Below are 17,128 nucleotides of genomic sequence, written 5' to 3'. Positions count from 1 at the left end.
TCTAGTCGCAACTAGGACACATGAAAGTGTCGGGATTAGGATTTCCAGTTGCTAGAGTTCTCCCTTATATAGTCTTTCAAATCAGGGTTTTCTTTCAATCAAAGCTAAGATATCTTAGTAACAAAGGGTTCAATATTCACCGTTTAGATGAAAACCTGATTTAAGATTCAAGCTAAGTCTGCTTAAAACCAACGCAATATCTCTCCACCGTTAGATGGTCTTATCTTGTTACACACAAATGAAATATACCTTCATTTAGATATGGGTTACCGTACCTAAACGTGTATATTGAGTTGGCTCAATAACAGTTAACCGAAGTTAGTCATTTGGACACTTTTGTCATAACCACATTCATCTAACACTTCTGGATCAACTATGATGATCAATCAATCATGAAAGATAATCTAATGAATCTAATTGTGTTCCACATAGAGTTGTTCAATTTTTCACTATTTCACAGAAACATATATGAACCAATTGAATCAAAATCGGATTGATTCATAAGAATCAATTCATGAACATTAAGCCACGGTTTGTAAAAATTGCATTCCTTAATTCATAAATGTATTTGTTCATGAGTATGATAAACATACTCAACCGATTTTAGAACTTTAACCACTAAATTTGCAAACAGGTACACAAACTATAGCATCCGGACTTTGGTCTTATCCACCCGTTTTCAAATGGGTATGCAAACAGCAGTCCCGGACCTAACTCAGGTAGAACCGTTCGCGTACTAGTATGCAAACAAGTTTGCTGGACTTTAACAGTTAAAATCGTTCGCATACTAGGTATGCAAACAAGGTTTTTGGACCTGAATCATACCAAAACAGTTTGCATACTAGGTATGTATACTTTGATGTATCCAGACAAAGGTTTTTGCTCTAAACTCCCATTTCAATCATTGAAACATCCTTAGAAGATGGAAATAGCTGTCTCACACAAACTATTAGCTTATAAGTAATTTTCAAACGATCGAATGATCAATATGAAACATTCTGATTCGACATCAAATGATTGTCTCACACAAATCATGTAACATGTTTTAAGGCAATTTCTACGTGATTATTTTTTGAATTATTATTTAGTTTCCAACAAATAAATTGTTTCCAACTAAACTCGTCAAGACTCTGATGAACGTAGCTAAAGCAAAAAGCTTCCAACACATATTTCGAGATACAGATAACCGAGTTAAACTCAGCTCGAAAAATAAAATGTGTATAATATAAAAGTCTATATAACTATACGACTTAGTCTCATTAGTAGATAGAATAGAATAGACTTCTGAGTGATAGATAAGTTTTAGTCTCCACATACCTTTTGTTGATGAAGTTCCTCCAAGCTCTCCTCAGTAGATCATCGTCTTCAATCGATGAACGTCGTGAAGTTTAAATCTCAACTACACATTCTATCCTAATCCAAGACATATCTATAAGTAAACTAGAAATCAAGACTATAGTTTTGATCAACTAAATTTGACAAACAATCTTGAGATAGCAACGTTTGCGAGTTCGACCGAGCAGTGCTATAACAAAAATAATTAGTGTGTAAAATCAGTATAAGACTCCATTGACTTACTTGAATTTGTTTATAGAAAGAATCTATGGAGAAAATGATTAGTGTAGAATCACTATAACACTCCATTGACTCACTATAGACATTTATGAGTTATGTCTACTTGCTACACAAGAGTTTTTGTGCGTTGTTCCAATTTTATTTTTTATTTTATTTTATATTCGGCCTCTAAAGTTTCTCTAAAATCCAATGGACACATTGACCACCTCAATCTGGCTAGATTATTCACATGTTTAGCCATTTTATCTGCCACCCAATTACAAACTCTATTAAAATAAATGTTAGAGCATTGCTCGGGCGAATTCATAAGTGTTGCTATCAGTGCTATGTAATGACTTGCCCTTCCACTGATATTGTCCCAACTTAGCCACTGCGGTTATCCGACAGTATGGGGTTTTCTACGGGCATCGTTGTGGTAATCTAGCAGAAATTTCCCGGATGGTCACCATCCTTGGATTTTTTCCGCCCGAGCATGCTTAGGTATGGAGTTTTCTACCAACTCTGGATCCAATTGTGCTGAAAAGGCCTCGGTGTTAGGAAAAGACAAACCATTACTTATATTCCATTCGGCCAACCACTTCCGAATATCGGGGTATTACAATACCACCACCTTAAATTGGAGCCGTCCTCGGCTCCGAAATATGTATACAAGCCAAGATCTCCGAAGTTCTATCCCCTCATGAGACAAACACCTGGACCAACCCCGTCCAGCGTACCTTCCCACCCTCGGCAGGTGACCCGTCGTCGACTCTGATACCATTTGTAATGACCCGACTCTCCACCGATATTGTCCCCACTTAGACACTGGGGTTATCCGGTAGTGTGGGGTTTTCTACAGGCATCGCTACGGTAATCCAGCAGAAAAATCCCGGATGGTCACCCATCCCTGGATTTCTCCCGCCCGAGCATGCTTAACTACAGAGTTTTCTGAAAAGGCCTTAGTGTTATGAAAAGGACAAACCACTACTAATATTCCATTCGGCCAACCATTTCTGAATATCGGGGTATTACATGCTATCTCAAAAATTTTATTAAATTTAGTTTTCAAAACTACATCTTGATTTCTAGTCTACAATTAGTTAAGTTTCGGATTAGGATAGAAGTGTAGTTGAGAAACGAACATCACGGAAATCTTCATTGAGTTCTACCGTTTAAAGGCGAAGATCAATCGAAGCTTTTAAAGAACTTTTTCAACAAAAGGTAAGTGAAGACTGAACCACCTATTTCTCAATTTATACTCATCTTTCTATCTATGAGACGTTGTCGCGTAACGAATTAGACTATTGTAGTATATCAAGAAGTTTGAGTCAAGTTTATCTTGGTAATTAGTTCTAGAAATATATATGACTAAGCTTAATGATTTGTTCATACTTGATGAATTTCATAAATCTTGATTCAGGATTATAATTCGAAAATAGCCTAGAACAGTGATATATATCATTGACGTTATTGGGAATGTTTCGAATTGATTTAGAGAGAAATATAGAACTATTGTAAATCTGGATGCAGAAAAGTATGCATAACAGTTTCACAAACTGGGAAAATTGTTATAGGTCCGGAGTCGTAGTACACGTACCATCTTACCTATAGTTTGGCAGCGACTTAGTGGTACGCATACCCGGTATCCATACCACAAAAAGTCTACGAACCTGGAATGGTACCTAAAAAGAACTGTTGGTTCTAAAACCAGTGTGGTATCCGTACCCGGTACGCAAACCAAAAAAGTTCTGTATGTTCCGGAACTTATATTTTTCTTAAGGGTACACATACCCGGTACATGTAACATGACAAATATGGTCACAAACAAGGTTTAAGTACACATACATGGTACATGTACTTACCCTGTCGAACATTTTCAGATGCACATAAAATCATTTTTGTGAGGTAATTAGCATTTGAATAAATATCTAAGAACACTATATAGACATGATTGATCACATTATAACTTATGGTTGTGATTTAAACTTAAAGTCTTAAGTGTTTATGAAAATTATTAAGCTTACAGTTCAATCGTCTAGTTTCGGCTAACCGTTTATGAACAATGTCTTTATACACGGTTTGGCTACGATTCATCCTAACCAGAGTGTATTTCTTGATATGTCAATCACAATTCAAAGATTTATCGAATGGTGGATATTGATCTCTTGGTTCCAAAGCTATCTTGGTTTAAACCTAAAGAAACCTATGCTTTGAAAGTCTATAAAAGGGGAACCTCAAGCAACTAGGATCATTGAATCCCGACACTACTTTTGTGTGTGTCCTAGTTGTAAACTAAATTCTTCCTCTTCCTAAAATTCTTTTAGGGTTTAGCGACTACAAAGACTTCATAGGGATTTGTGAAGCCAGGTCCAGCTATTGTAATCTTGATAGTTCGAGTATCCTGATCTTGATCGATTGTTGAGCTTGCTCCATCAATCAAGATAGACAGAAATCACAAAGTTCTCTTTGTCTCAAACTTTGTCTATTGCTATCAATTTCCATTCTCACCTTGATCTACGATCAAAAAGGAAATCACATATATGCTTATCTGTGGGAAGCATATTGATTTAAAGTCTTCAATGGAGTTGAACCAACTCTTAGGCTGTAAAGGACGTCAGGTAAGGGAATCAATTGCTCTGAGTCCTGCTAGGATTCAAGAGGCGTAAGGAGCACGACTGTAACTGAATTGTTGTGAGGGTTTAATTTTGTCTCAACTACATGCAAGTCCGAAGTTAATTGGTAGTAGGCTAGTGTCTGTAGCATTTTAATATAGTTTAGTGTTCAATCTGGACTAAGTCCCGGGGTTTTTCTGCATTTGTGGTTGCATCGTTAACAAAATTTCTGGTGTTTGTGTTATTTCTTTCCCGCATTATATTTTTTATCTTTATAATTGAAATATCACAGGTTGTACATTAATCAATCAAAGTAGATACATCCATCTGTGTTTGTTAAATTCGACTTGGTTGATACTTAGATATTGATCTTTGGAATCATCCAAGTACTCTCACACGCAAATCAGGTTCACGGACTAGTCTCTGTAAACTTTCTGATTGTGAGAGAATGAGATATAACTCTAAATATTATTCCTTGATTGAGATCCATTAAATTGAACTCTACGGAATTATATTTAAGTTTGTCCATGCAGGTTGCCTAAGAAAAAGTTGGTGGTGTATTTTGGTACCCACACGTTTTCAATTTATACATACGACCATTGAGAGTTTTTCTTTCCATTAAACTCTTTTTGGATTATTATCCTCTTATTATGATTATTTTCATCTTTCTGCGATTTTGGATATAGTTTTTGGGACAACTATGTTTTCTTCTAAGATTAGTACTCACTTCGTCCAAGTCATATAGGCGGGAAAATCATATCTCGTAAATTAATAAAATTATATTAATGATATAAATATTTATCATCTTTCTTGTTTTACCTTTTATTTTATTTTTATGAAAACTAGGATATTTAATTAATTTTAGTGTAGTATTTCTATCATAAATCGGGGTATATTTAGAAAGAGTTATCTAGGAATTTGAACTATACCTATATATGGATAACTAAAAACTAATACTCCGCCTATTTAACTTGAACGGGGGAGTGATTTTTTTGTTTTTAGATCTAAATCTGATTTAGCGTCTCGTTCTATCATGGTGGAGCCGGGTTTCGCTAAATGGGTGAGCAAACACCGTATGGAATGATTTTCACCTAATCTACGTCCATCCAATTCATTATGGATTTTACATTTGACGTATGCATTCAATCCAACATCTAACGGATGAACGGGCTGGATATGGATACTCCAGTGAGTTCGTTTTAATTAAATTTATAATAGGAAAGTCAACAAAAATTTGTATTTTGAAGTTGGTGATGATATATTGCTCATTTATGGTCATCTAGTTAAATGCCTCATTTTCTCTGACAATTAGCTATTTTTTCCGTACTAAAATTTTAATTCTCTTATACTTAGAAACTACATAGAAGAGATGCACACTAAACAAACCGTCGTATATTCATTCATATATTCTACTCACAAATTTATATCAAAATACCTAACTGTGTGGTATAATCAATGGTACAAAACTCTAGTTTTTAAGAGAAAAATATTTCTCAAATTAATCTAATGGGTCTGGATGTCTGATAGATTTTCAAGGTTGCACCCGAACATCCATTCCATTAACGAATAGTCCGGACATCCACCTGCAGGAATCCGGTTGCTCCAGGTCGAATCCGGGGATTCCGAGCCCAATACTCACCCGTATGAGCTAGTTACCGATAGGTACATTTGAGAGGCAGCAAAATGAGTAAACTTGATTAAAATTGTGATAAAATTGAAGGCTGTTTTCAGGCATACTAAAAACTTTCAAGGCATACAAAATAGTTTTCCCAACCTAGGTGACCTTATAAGGGGTGTCTATTTGGTAGTTCAATTACCTATATACCCTTGAATCTAAAATCAAAAAATAAACTGTCCTAAACATTTCTTCTTCCTCTAGCCAAACCACCTTCCTTTTCTCTCAGAATTTTTTTCATCACCGTAATTAATTATCGATTCATGAAAATTCGATCATCGGTTAAATTGAACCATATATATAATGGATTGTACAAAGAAAAAAGCAAACGTCAGGTGTTCTAAATCCTCTTCCAATCCATGAATTAAAGAAAAATTACAAATTGAAGATGAAGGTGTAAAAACTATAATTGAACCAGAAATTGAATCGGAAATTCAACCATTTGAAGCTCCAAATACTGAAATGAGAATAAGAAGGTATTCCCTACAAACCAAATCTTTTATTTGTTGTTTTTCATGGATTGAATGGGTTAAATTGCTAAAAACTTAGGGTTTTTGACGGTTACAGTAGCGGGTTCGGCTGATAATTGAGTTGAGTTTTGAGTCGAACTGTTCTTGAAATTTCACCCTGAGAGTGTCTAAGAACATTTCGGCTAAACCGTAAATGTCAATTTTTAGCCGAACCCCAAAATGTGTATTAAATACGTCCCAGAACAGTGTCAGGTTCGGTTAATACCTTTCAAACCTTCCCGGCCGAACCTGGGAAGTGAAATTTACCCCAGGTGGTTGCCAGGTTCGGCTGACTCGATTAGATCACTTTCAAACCGAACCTCTCTCTGTAAGATTTGCAGGCTCTAGGTTCGGCTAGCTCGTGTTGTTGAGTTATCAGCCGAACCTTCTCTTTGTACACTCAAGTTTTTCGATCTTGTTTTGGCCAAAACTTTTTCGTCCAATGTCGAAATAACCTCATTGTTTTTGCGTTTTGTTTTTCTTTTCATTCTCTTGAAGTTGAAGATAATATCTCATTGATTCGAATGAGTTTAATATGGACCTTGGTATTCTCCATCATTAGACTTCACTTTCTTAACACTTTTAGTAATTTCCACTTTTTTTGTTTAGTTCATCCTATAAAAAGGCTGCACAATAGAAAACATATGTAATAAAAAGCCTAACCCCTAAATGTATATGAATTTAAGTGTTTCATGGAAAATCAGTATCATGTTCGGCTGATGTGATTTTTTAAATATGAGCCGAACTTGGAAAAATATATAGTTCGGTTGATACGATATTTAGAGTGAAAACCGAACCTAACTCTCAGGAATAGGTTCGGCTTGTTATTAAACTTTAATATAAGCCGAACTAGGATCTTGCAAATAAGTTGGAAGTTGGAAAATGAAGGTTCAGCGTATAACGTTAACAAATTCAGCTAGACGAACTTTTCATCAATTTAGTGGGTTCGGCTTATATTTTTAAGCCGAACATAGTCCTGGTTCGCTGAACCATGATGAAAAATACAATTTTTTGATGATTTCAAGCTACGAAAGTGAGATTAAACATAAAATAGAAGTGTACATGTGTGTTAGAAGCATTGGGTTCCTCATCTATGTAATCATCATCTGGATTTGGCTCATAAAAATCATCATCTTGAGTTTGAGTTTGAGTTTGTGTAAAATCATTCTCATAATCTAAGAAATCAGCCATTTCTGGATCATTGTTGTAGTTGATATTTATTTTCCTAGGTTTTTTAGATGAAGAATGACCCTTATCATCCTCCATTGAATCAAGATTTTTTTTCTCACTTTCTCCTTTTCCTTCTCTCCTTCTCAATAAAAACTTGATTTTTTCCCCAAATTTTTTCATCTACCCAAAACTTTATAATTCTGAATTATCTTAATCACTAAATAAAATTTTTAATCACTAATCCACTTTACTAACACTTATACAGAAAGGGCAGATTTATCATAATAAAAAGTTTTGGTTAAGAGGGTTTCTGATTTTGTTATTGACATCCTTTTTTGTCTTTATTCAGTATGCCTAGAAAGATTTAGGTATGCCTAAAAACAACCTTCATAAAATTAGTTAAAGTTTGACTTAAAAGCCAGCTGGGTTGGGTGTACATGCTTCAAATTGGGTCATTTCTAGACTCTGCCCGAATAGATGTTAGGTTCTCTTTTTTTTTTTTTTTTTTTTTTTTGACGTTTAATTCGGTTCATATATCTAGTTTTGAAATATTTGTGTCAGATCCCAGTTGGACTGAATCAGGTACAATGCACCAGATGAGTTTTCTTGTTACGGCATAAATATACCAACTTTTCTGCATGTACCGCCTCAAAAGGCAAGGAAAAAACCGCCCTCTCATATGAGGACGGCCCCGCACCCAAGAATTTAGCAGAGGGTCCCGCATTTTGGCTCCACAGTAGTTAGGATATGAGCGGTTTCTGGGATATTTTTGGGGTGGTATGTCTAGATTTTTTTGTAAATACATCCGTAACACATCGCGAAAAAGAAAGAACAACTTTTTCTTTATAATTCTTTATAAGAAATGAAAAACTAAATTCAAAACTGTAAAATTAATCAGGTTATTGAACCCATTTTTATACAATTGATTGGATAAGTTAATCGAGATGGCTAACTGTACGAAAAAGGCAAAACCAATAAGAACTTATTGAAAAGTTCACTAGGGGGTAGGTAGCCTTTTTTTGTTTGTTCCCCGTCAAACAACAGACATATATTACTCGATCGTTACAGTTACAAACTTTAATACGTTACCAAAATGATCGAGTCTGAGTGACAACGAGAAGAATGACCATAAACCGGAAAGATTCGTCATGCATCCTTGGGATACAAGTTTATTACTCTTGATAAACGAGTCTAATAATGAGTGTAAATTTGTTTAACAATTTTCAGTTTTTAGTATACGGCGGCCACTATTGGTGTTCAAATTTTGTTGGATATTTTCAACAAACCCTTAAATTGTAGGGATTATACCAGGATTCGGTGACCGTAGAAATTTTTCTGTTTTAAGGTTTTCATTAACATTTAGAAAACTGAACAGAAACATCGTTTTCCAATAGACACGATTATTGTTTGTTGAAGGAAGAGATGTCTATTCACTCTGAAAAGATGCCTATTGGAGACGAAGAATCATCTTCAATGGATGTAAAATCCTCTATAAATAGCGTTCTAGATTTCCGTTCAAAACATCTCAACTCTCTCTAACAGCATCATCACAAGCTAATCATGTGTGTTTTGGTGCACTCTTGTTAGTTGTTTGAGTGAATGGGTGTAATTTACAGGCTTGTCTGAGTATTAGCTCCGTTGGTAGGAATAAAGAAGAAACCTGTTTTAAGGCATACGTTCGGCTGTAAGTTACCAGCCGAACCTAGGCAAAAACATAAGTTCCACTGAAAGTTGAGTATGCCTCAAAAAATCACAGTATGCCTCAAAATAGGTTTCATAAAGAAAGAGCGACTCCTTTTAAATATTGTTTGTTCTTTCATTCCAAAGGCGTCAAGGAATTAACACTGATGAACTATAGTAGTAGGAATAAATTGTAACTCTCCAATAAAACGTAAATAATTCGAACAATAAACCGATGACCATCACTGGACAGAAATCAGGAGTGCTTCAAAAAAAAAAATTACAGGAAAGAAATATATATACATCAAATGATAGCAAAATAAGTTGGGAATTTTCTTAATCTAATCAACCAAGCAATCTCACTCTCCCCCAAAAACTCTTGCAATTTATGGATAGTGTTAAATTCATGAACTTCACCTTTAGGAAAGAAGGTTCGCAGCGAAAGGATGTTCTCTACTACAGCTGATAATCATTGTATGGGCAACAAATGTTATCATCCCCACCAATAACACGGTAATCTTGCGGTGACATCCCTTTCAGCGGGAGCATTTTACCACCTCAAGATGTTCCCTCTGCAAATTGTAGAATATAAGACATTCCCCATCAAACCAATACAACAACACCTGATCGGAGAAACCTAATACGCGTGTAGGAGGTGCACTAGTGGTAGTAGTGTCAAAGTAACAGCAAAAGGGTTCGGCTACCAAGTCTTCCTCCTTTATTCGCACGTCAAAACTCTCATCCTTCATCCATATTTGCCTCACCTTGTCCTTGAGTATATAAAAATGAACCTTGAAACGGTAACAACAAAAACCACTCTGGTGTTTACAGTGACGACGACGGTGATGGTTATGATCTCTGTTGCTTATCATTATCTTTTCAGAACGAGCAACACAAGGATATCCTTTGAACTCCAGAAATTCCGAATATTGATGCTCATCATTCGTAGTTGGGGTCAGACTGGAACATTCAGTTGGGAGTCGAATGAAGTGTATGTTCTCGTTATGAATGTCAAACGAGAGCAACATTTCAACCACATAACCATTAGTACCACTATTAGTCACCCTCCAAACAAGTTCACCCCCGCAAAGCGTGCCTGATTTGCGAGTACTTTTCCATGCTTTTGTTACCAATGGACTAGGAAAAGGAGAACAACCTGGTGGCGGTGTGATTTCAGAAGTACTAATAACTATGTCTCTCCATGAATTGGTTCCCAACGTAACAACCTTGGAAATGAACACTTGATCACCGTCTGTCTGTTGTTGAACTAGTAAAAATAATTACCCCCTTATATTCTTCTGATAATGAATCAAAACCAAAACCAGAACACAAATATTTCAGTGATCTTTTTCCCTCAGTTGTCGCAGTAGGATAATAGGGGATGTGAAGTACTTCACCGCCACCGGTAACCGGATTCATGACAGCTACGACCCCTGTTGCTTCATTACCAGATTCATCGACTGATTTAAAACAAGTTAAGCCATTGCAAGAGCCTACTGGTTCAATGAAGCCATCGTAACCAATCACGAATAAAAAACTGAAGTCAAGAAATTCACCGTCTATTATTATTACTATGATTATTTTCCTTTTGTAAACTGAAAAAGAAATTTCGCTGCTTATCATCTAAGTCCACATTAAAGAGTAAATGTAATTCTTTTTTTTTTGTTTCTGATGTGCAAAGAGAGAGGCAGCAAATCGTGTATCGTTGATAATTGTTTCGTACCATAACTTACTGACGCAAGAGTATTGAGCTAGATCCCGAGCTGATAATCTGGTCAGAATCTTTTCGACTATTAATTCCTCGGGTAGATATGCAGACGAAGAAGAAGAAGAATAGCAGCAGCATCCTTTCTTTGTTGCTCTTCCTTTTTGTGCTCTTGATCGATGGGTACACTTTTCCTTTTTCTCGACATTACTGAAAATCGCAGCTTTATGCCGCCGCTGTGGTTGGTTGGACGGTAGGAGGAGATTAAAAGTTGCTTACGATTTTCTTTTTTGGGGGAAATAGGTAAACCCTATAACACCCGTGTAAAATTCAACTTCTAATCCAGCGCAGTCGACCGGTATATATCCGAGATCAAGATGTCTACCTAGATACCTTCCTTCCAAGTATCTGGCAAAGTTTGTAGATTATGTGTACATCCTTTTAAGCTTCAACGAATTCCGGGTAACCAACTACAGCGGCCCAATTATTTATCAAAAAAAAAAAAGAACTTCAAACAGACTAAAAATGATATCCACGGCATTTTCTACATTAAATTACTTCTAAAGTTTCATTTTAACCCTTTTTTCGTCCGTTTTTCGCCCCTCAATAGAACATATCATCGCTCAAAATAGTAAAGTTGGTTCCTAGATTTTTGGGTTCTACAACTTTCGGACAGAATTGCACGTATGTAGCATTCAGAGATATACTCCCTCCGTCCCACTATTAAATGACCTAGTTCAAGTTTGCACAATTTTTAAGGCAAGCATGGAAAAAAGAGTATATTTAAGCATTTTTTACAATTATACCCTTATAAATAATAACTAGTGAAATTTTGAAATGATTTATCTCTCAAATTACACCACACGGATGTTCGCAAACTTCATACCATTGAAAAGCATTTTAAAACACCTATGTAACGAATATAAACATGCCTATCAAATTATGCATATTTCTTATATTTCTTATAATCAATTAAAAGGATAATTTTAAAAATATTTCTTGTTCAGTGATATAGATCACTTAATGGTGGGACAAAATTTAAAAATAAATAGGTCATTTAATGGTGGGACGGAGGAAGTATGATACGACGGAGTAATGTGACAAGTCAAATTTATCTAATTTGAGTTTGAAAAGGAACAAACAATCCGTAAATATAGTGCATATTGAGAATCCATCGCTTTTATGCGCCACTTTCGGCTCGTGATATTGACAGTGTTAATGAAAAGTCCTAGTTGTTGGGCTTCACAGTAAGAAGATATTGACAGTGTTAATGAACCCAACAGGAGATCATTGATTCATAGTTTGTTTTTCCAGGGTCTTTGTTTGCCTCACAATGGTACTTTTAGAGGCGGAGCTAACTAAGGCCAAGTAAGAATAGGCAGGAGAGTCAGCTTGCCAATTGGGTTCGCCACCTGAGGTTTCTCTTTTTGTTTTGTAAGAAATCATTGGAATTATCATCCGATAACCAAAGAAGAAAAATCCAAGCATATTTTCAGTTTTTCTTTATCCAACAACACACAAGAAAATCAAGCTTGTCTAGTGATGTGCAACTGGAAACTAATTTACCTCATATTACAATGATTCACCTGCTGATTTGTGAAACAAGGAGAACCCCAACCACAGCAGAAGGGGTTTTACAAATACTTCCCTTTACATTGTATGGATAACTAACATTCTAATATAATCTTGGCATAAAATTTAAACACAACACGAGATAAGAAACCATACAAGTACAAGTATATTTGGAAAAACAAATGTATAGAAAATCACACAATTCCAAAGTCTGTATTAAGACCAGGTATATCGACTGCTAAGCAAATCAGAGGTTAAGTTGGACTAGCTTCACGCGCCATACCTATTTGCAAAAACTTCATAATCCCCATTGTAGACCAATCAATTCCTACTCAAGACCTCTCCCAAGTGGGAGCTCTTGAAACCCTTGCATTTTCACCCATTGATCATGTTGAACTGAAATCTTGAAAGTTGCTGCGGGATGGTGGAGATAACTGGCCCATACCTCTGCGAAGGCAAATAGCTGCAGATTAGCATCTCTAAGCAACTAAGTCTGATGTACTGTATTCAAGCACTGGAGTACGGATCTCGCGTTGCGAGATCAAAATTAAACTAGCATCTTCACCACTGTTAGATAAGGTAGATAAGATGCAAGCTAACTATAGACTTAACTACAGTTATGTATGGTACCTTTATAAACAGAAAATTCGTATATCAACTAATAGAAAGGGGTATCATTCAGAAAAGGGGAATTCTCTGAAGAATCAACGTATAGATCTCAGTTCATTTCATCTAGAGTTCGGATTTTTATAGGATTGTGTTGTTTGTTTAATTGTAGCTCAAATGTTTGATTTTTGTTGGAAACCAAGTAGTCGCAAATTCATGTAAAGGAGAAGAAGATCATGATCAATATTAAGAATACCTGGACTAATATCCAGTGGTACAATTCCATACTAATACTTTCTTTACTGCCATATACTTTTGCACAAAGCGACAAGGATAACTCCTGGATTCCAGAACTCCACATTGACAATCAAACATAATTGGTTACGTCCGTTTGTGGGTAGTTATTTACTGTATTCTTTTTACTGGAGAACTAATTTTCTTCATGAGCCAAGACACATTTGAGGTAACCTAAATGATAATGTCACTAGTACAGGAACATCAACGAGCAAAGGAGGACTTGATCTAAATGTGATTTTAACGCTAACTGTGGTTGAATCTATAGTTAGCTGACATCATATCTACTTTATCCAAGGGTGGTGAATGTGCTAGTTCAATTTTGAACTCGCAGAGAGATCGAGATAATTTCCCTGGAGTATACGTATGGATGTTGTAAAATATTAATTTGTTCCAACAATAAAGCTACTGGTATTAGTGTTGGGTTAGGCAAAGTATTGACACCTCCTTAGAAAGGAAGAGTTAACGAACTCCCATACCTGTACGTTATCGTATAGTTCAAACAATGGCACAGCGAGCAGCTTCAAGTTCTTTGGAACAGCAAAGTACTCCCTCTCAGACAGATGAACAAGGAAAAGCTTTTTACACTCCTGAAACAAGACAATTTTCTAGTTGAGTTAAAAACAATCTTGCATGAAAGCATGAATGAGAATGATAGATACAACAGAACACCCTAACCTTGGGTTTTGTGATATGAGGAGGGCAGTATGGGTACATTATAGTCTCAAAGTTGGGCCTCCACCAGATAGCAACACACTCACCAATCTGCAAGAAGAAACAAAAATTCCATAGCAGCAAAGTAGTTATTATCAGCCATATCGGATGAACTGCAAAATCGAATGGCTATGTAAGTAAAAGAAATACAGCACCATGTTCACCTATATAAAAAAAAATCAGCATAACCAGCCTAAAAGAAAGCAATTTGGCAGATTATGCAAGGCATGTTAGCTCTACCAGTCAAATTGAAGAAATTTCTAAGCCATAATGCCACCATACTTGCTAAAGTGAAATATACACATCCCTAAACCCTCGAAGTAGTGGCAAGACAATACCTGCCAATCGGGCTGAAGAGCAGTTGAGTTAGCAGCAAGTTTGCTTGACAGCTTTCTTTTCAAACCGTCAATTTCTGCAATGGTTAAAAAATGCCTTAGGAAATAGCAACCCATAAACACCAGCCAGATACCCCACTAAAATGGAAGAGAAAACATACCATTCTCTCCGGGCTTTAAACGCCCACCAGGAAGTTTGCAAAACGTGTTCCCAATTTGCAAAAGCAATATATGGGGATGGTTATGCTCCTGTACCTGAAAAGAAGAAGTACAGATGTTAAACCACCATAAGAAACTGATATGTAAGGGATAAAGATAAACAACTGTCACTGAAGAACACAATAATTTTTACACTTTGAAGCATGTCAGCCACAGATCCTCTTGCCAGTAAAGCAAAGACAACTTTCAGTACCCTTGAGATGGCAAATGGTTGGCCAGCACTTTTCTAGAGTTAAGACTGGATAAGTGAAGATCTCATGCTACACTTTTCATATTAAACAGTAGATCTGCGATTAAGACTGACTTTTCCCCTCCCTAAGTGGTACTAACTTAAGCTGGACCTAAGGGCCGCCTCAACCATTATTATTAAATCCGCGAACAGGTTTCTTCGGAGAAAATGACGAGCATGCTCACAAAAGAAAAAACAATTTGCTATCAAAATTTTCAGAAATTCATCATATAAAGGCATCATAAGCTATAGGAAACATTCTGTGAGGTGCCTTGATGAGCCTTTTGCGAATACAAAGAAGATGGTGCACAAATAGGTAGACTTCATGTAAATTATCAACCCGAGAGTTGGAAAATCTGTGTCCGCCAGTATTCTTTATGGTCTTCCTTTGAACATTTAAGACTAATTGTATCAAAATTAACTAAGGAACCTAATTATTATAAGAGGATCTTTAGTAAGTTTTTCCATGAGGTACTGTTGTTCGTTTAAAAAGCTAACTAGGTAACACAACTGTTTGACAACAACATAATAAACAGGACATAATAAACAGGGACAGCTGTTAATCAATACACATCTAATTCGACAACAAAATTCAGAAAAAGAGACAACACTTGAATCAAAATATTTAGCTAATTATACTTGGATGTTCGAAAACAACATAACAAGATACATATGACAATTTTCACAAGGTGTACGCTGAAAATCCTAACTTTATAAAAGCTTACACCAGAAGATACAGATGCAATAATGCAACTCAGCATATTCCCTATTAAGCTGAAGCCTTAAACAATTGGCTTTACAAAAACATTGATCCTAATACAATCAACCCCAATACAAGATGCTAATTATACTCGAATGTTCGAAAACAACATAACAAGATAAATATGACAATTTTTACAAGGTGTACACTGAAAATCCTCAACTTTATAAAAGCTTACACCAGAAGATACAGATGCAATAACTCAACTCAGCATATTCCCTATTAAGCAAAAGCCTTAAACAAAATTGGCTTTACAAAAACATTGATCCTAATACAATCAACCCCAATACAACCAAATTGGCTTTACAAAATCGTTAATCCCAATACAATTAACCCCAATACAACCAAATTGGATTTACAAAAACATTAATCCCAATTCAATCAAACGCTTCGACTAACCAGTACCCAGCAGTATGTTAAAAGTGTTCTTTCCTCTTCTTCTTGACTATTCAAGATTTGAGCATGTATTAGAAAAAAACAATCGATCAAAAAACAATTAAAAGAGAAATCTGGGTACAATCACACTTACTAGTAGAATAGCTTCAACACTAGTTCTCATCCCTTCCTTCATATAACTGCAAATAACAACAACAACAACATCAAAATCAATTCACTTATAAAACTGGATCTAATCTAACTTTTTCTGAAACTAACGAAAAACCCTAACCCTCAAATCTTTGAAACACGAAGAAAACAACGAAAAACCCTAAAAAATTAGGGTTTTTCTCGGGGTTTAGATAGATTACTTACTTGACTTTCATACGAGCAAGACGATCTGAAACAGAAGTATCTTTCTCCATCTTTGGTTCTTTAGTACCAAAAGTATAGCTTGAAAGTGGGTATGTATTCACTACTGGAGATGTCACCATTTTCACTCGCTCGCTCGCTCGGTCTCCTCTCTTGATGGTGATGTTGATGATCTACCCGATTACAGAGTCGGTCGGTCGGTCGGTCGAGTGAGGGGAGTTTTCTCTCTGAGAAAACAAAAACCCTCTGAAACTGAAGTGTGATTTTAATTGACCTAAAATATTTTCCCTTCTCTTCCGATGTTTGTTTTAAAGCGAAGACTCTCGATGCGCGTGATTTTGATTCGATGGGAGACTGAGTTCCGGATTACTGGGTTTTGCTAAGGGGACAACAGAAACCGTCCAAAAAGTAAATTGTGATAGTATTTTACTGCAGAAAAGGAATCTACACTGATTGGACAGTTCTTTCAATGATTAAAACGCTCAAAAATCTCAATTCTCGAAATGTTGGTTGTAAAAGTAAGACTAACTTCCAAGCTTCGTACCACTATCTATTCGGCCCGAATGGCCATCCTCGCCAGGCATCTCGAAATAAAACCCAGCAAGCACCGCTATAGTGATACGCAGCCTACATCACTAGTAGCTTGGTAATTAACTTATAAAACTCACTGTCTTAATAGCGGTAAGAGAAAGGAAGATACGCGAAACTCAGTGAACCGAGTGAGTAATCCAAATCTCAAGTTATGTG

The 17,128-nt window shown here is 36.0% G+C and overlaps 1 protein-coding gene across 1 annotated transcript; it reads right to left on the bottom strand.

Annotated features, from left to right (window-relative positions):
* Positions 1 to 12,437: 12,437 nt before the first annotated feature.
* Positions 12,438 to 16,682, bottom strand: LOC113306646 (pre-mRNA cleavage factor Im 25 kDa subunit 2). Its single transcript, XM_026555558.1, has 7 exons — positions 16,385 to 16,682; positions 16,164 to 16,209; positions 14,588 to 14,681; positions 14,430 to 14,503; positions 14,056 to 14,142; positions 13,857 to 13,967; positions 12,438 to 12,924 (listed from the first exon to the last, which is right to left on the bottom strand). The coding sequence occupies exons 1-7, from the start codon at positions 16,501 to 16,503 to the stop codon at positions 12,853 to 12,855; spliced, it is 603 nt and encodes a 200-aa protein (XP_026411343.1). The 5' UTR covers positions 16,504 to 16,682; the 3' UTR covers positions 12,438 to 12,852.
* Between the last annotated feature and the right edge of the window lie 446 nt (positions 16,683 to 17,128).

This window comes from Papaver somniferum, chromosome 8 (assembly GCF_003573695.1).
Source record: "Papaver somniferum cultivar HN1 chromosome 8, ASM357369v1, whole genome shotgun sequence".
NCBI classification, from domain to species: Eukaryota; Viridiplantae; Streptophyta; class Magnoliopsida; order Ranunculales; family Papaveraceae; genus Papaver; species Papaver somniferum.
The sequence above is the reverse complement of the archived record's forward strand: the minus strand, read 5'-3'. Positions and strand labels throughout refer to the sequence as shown.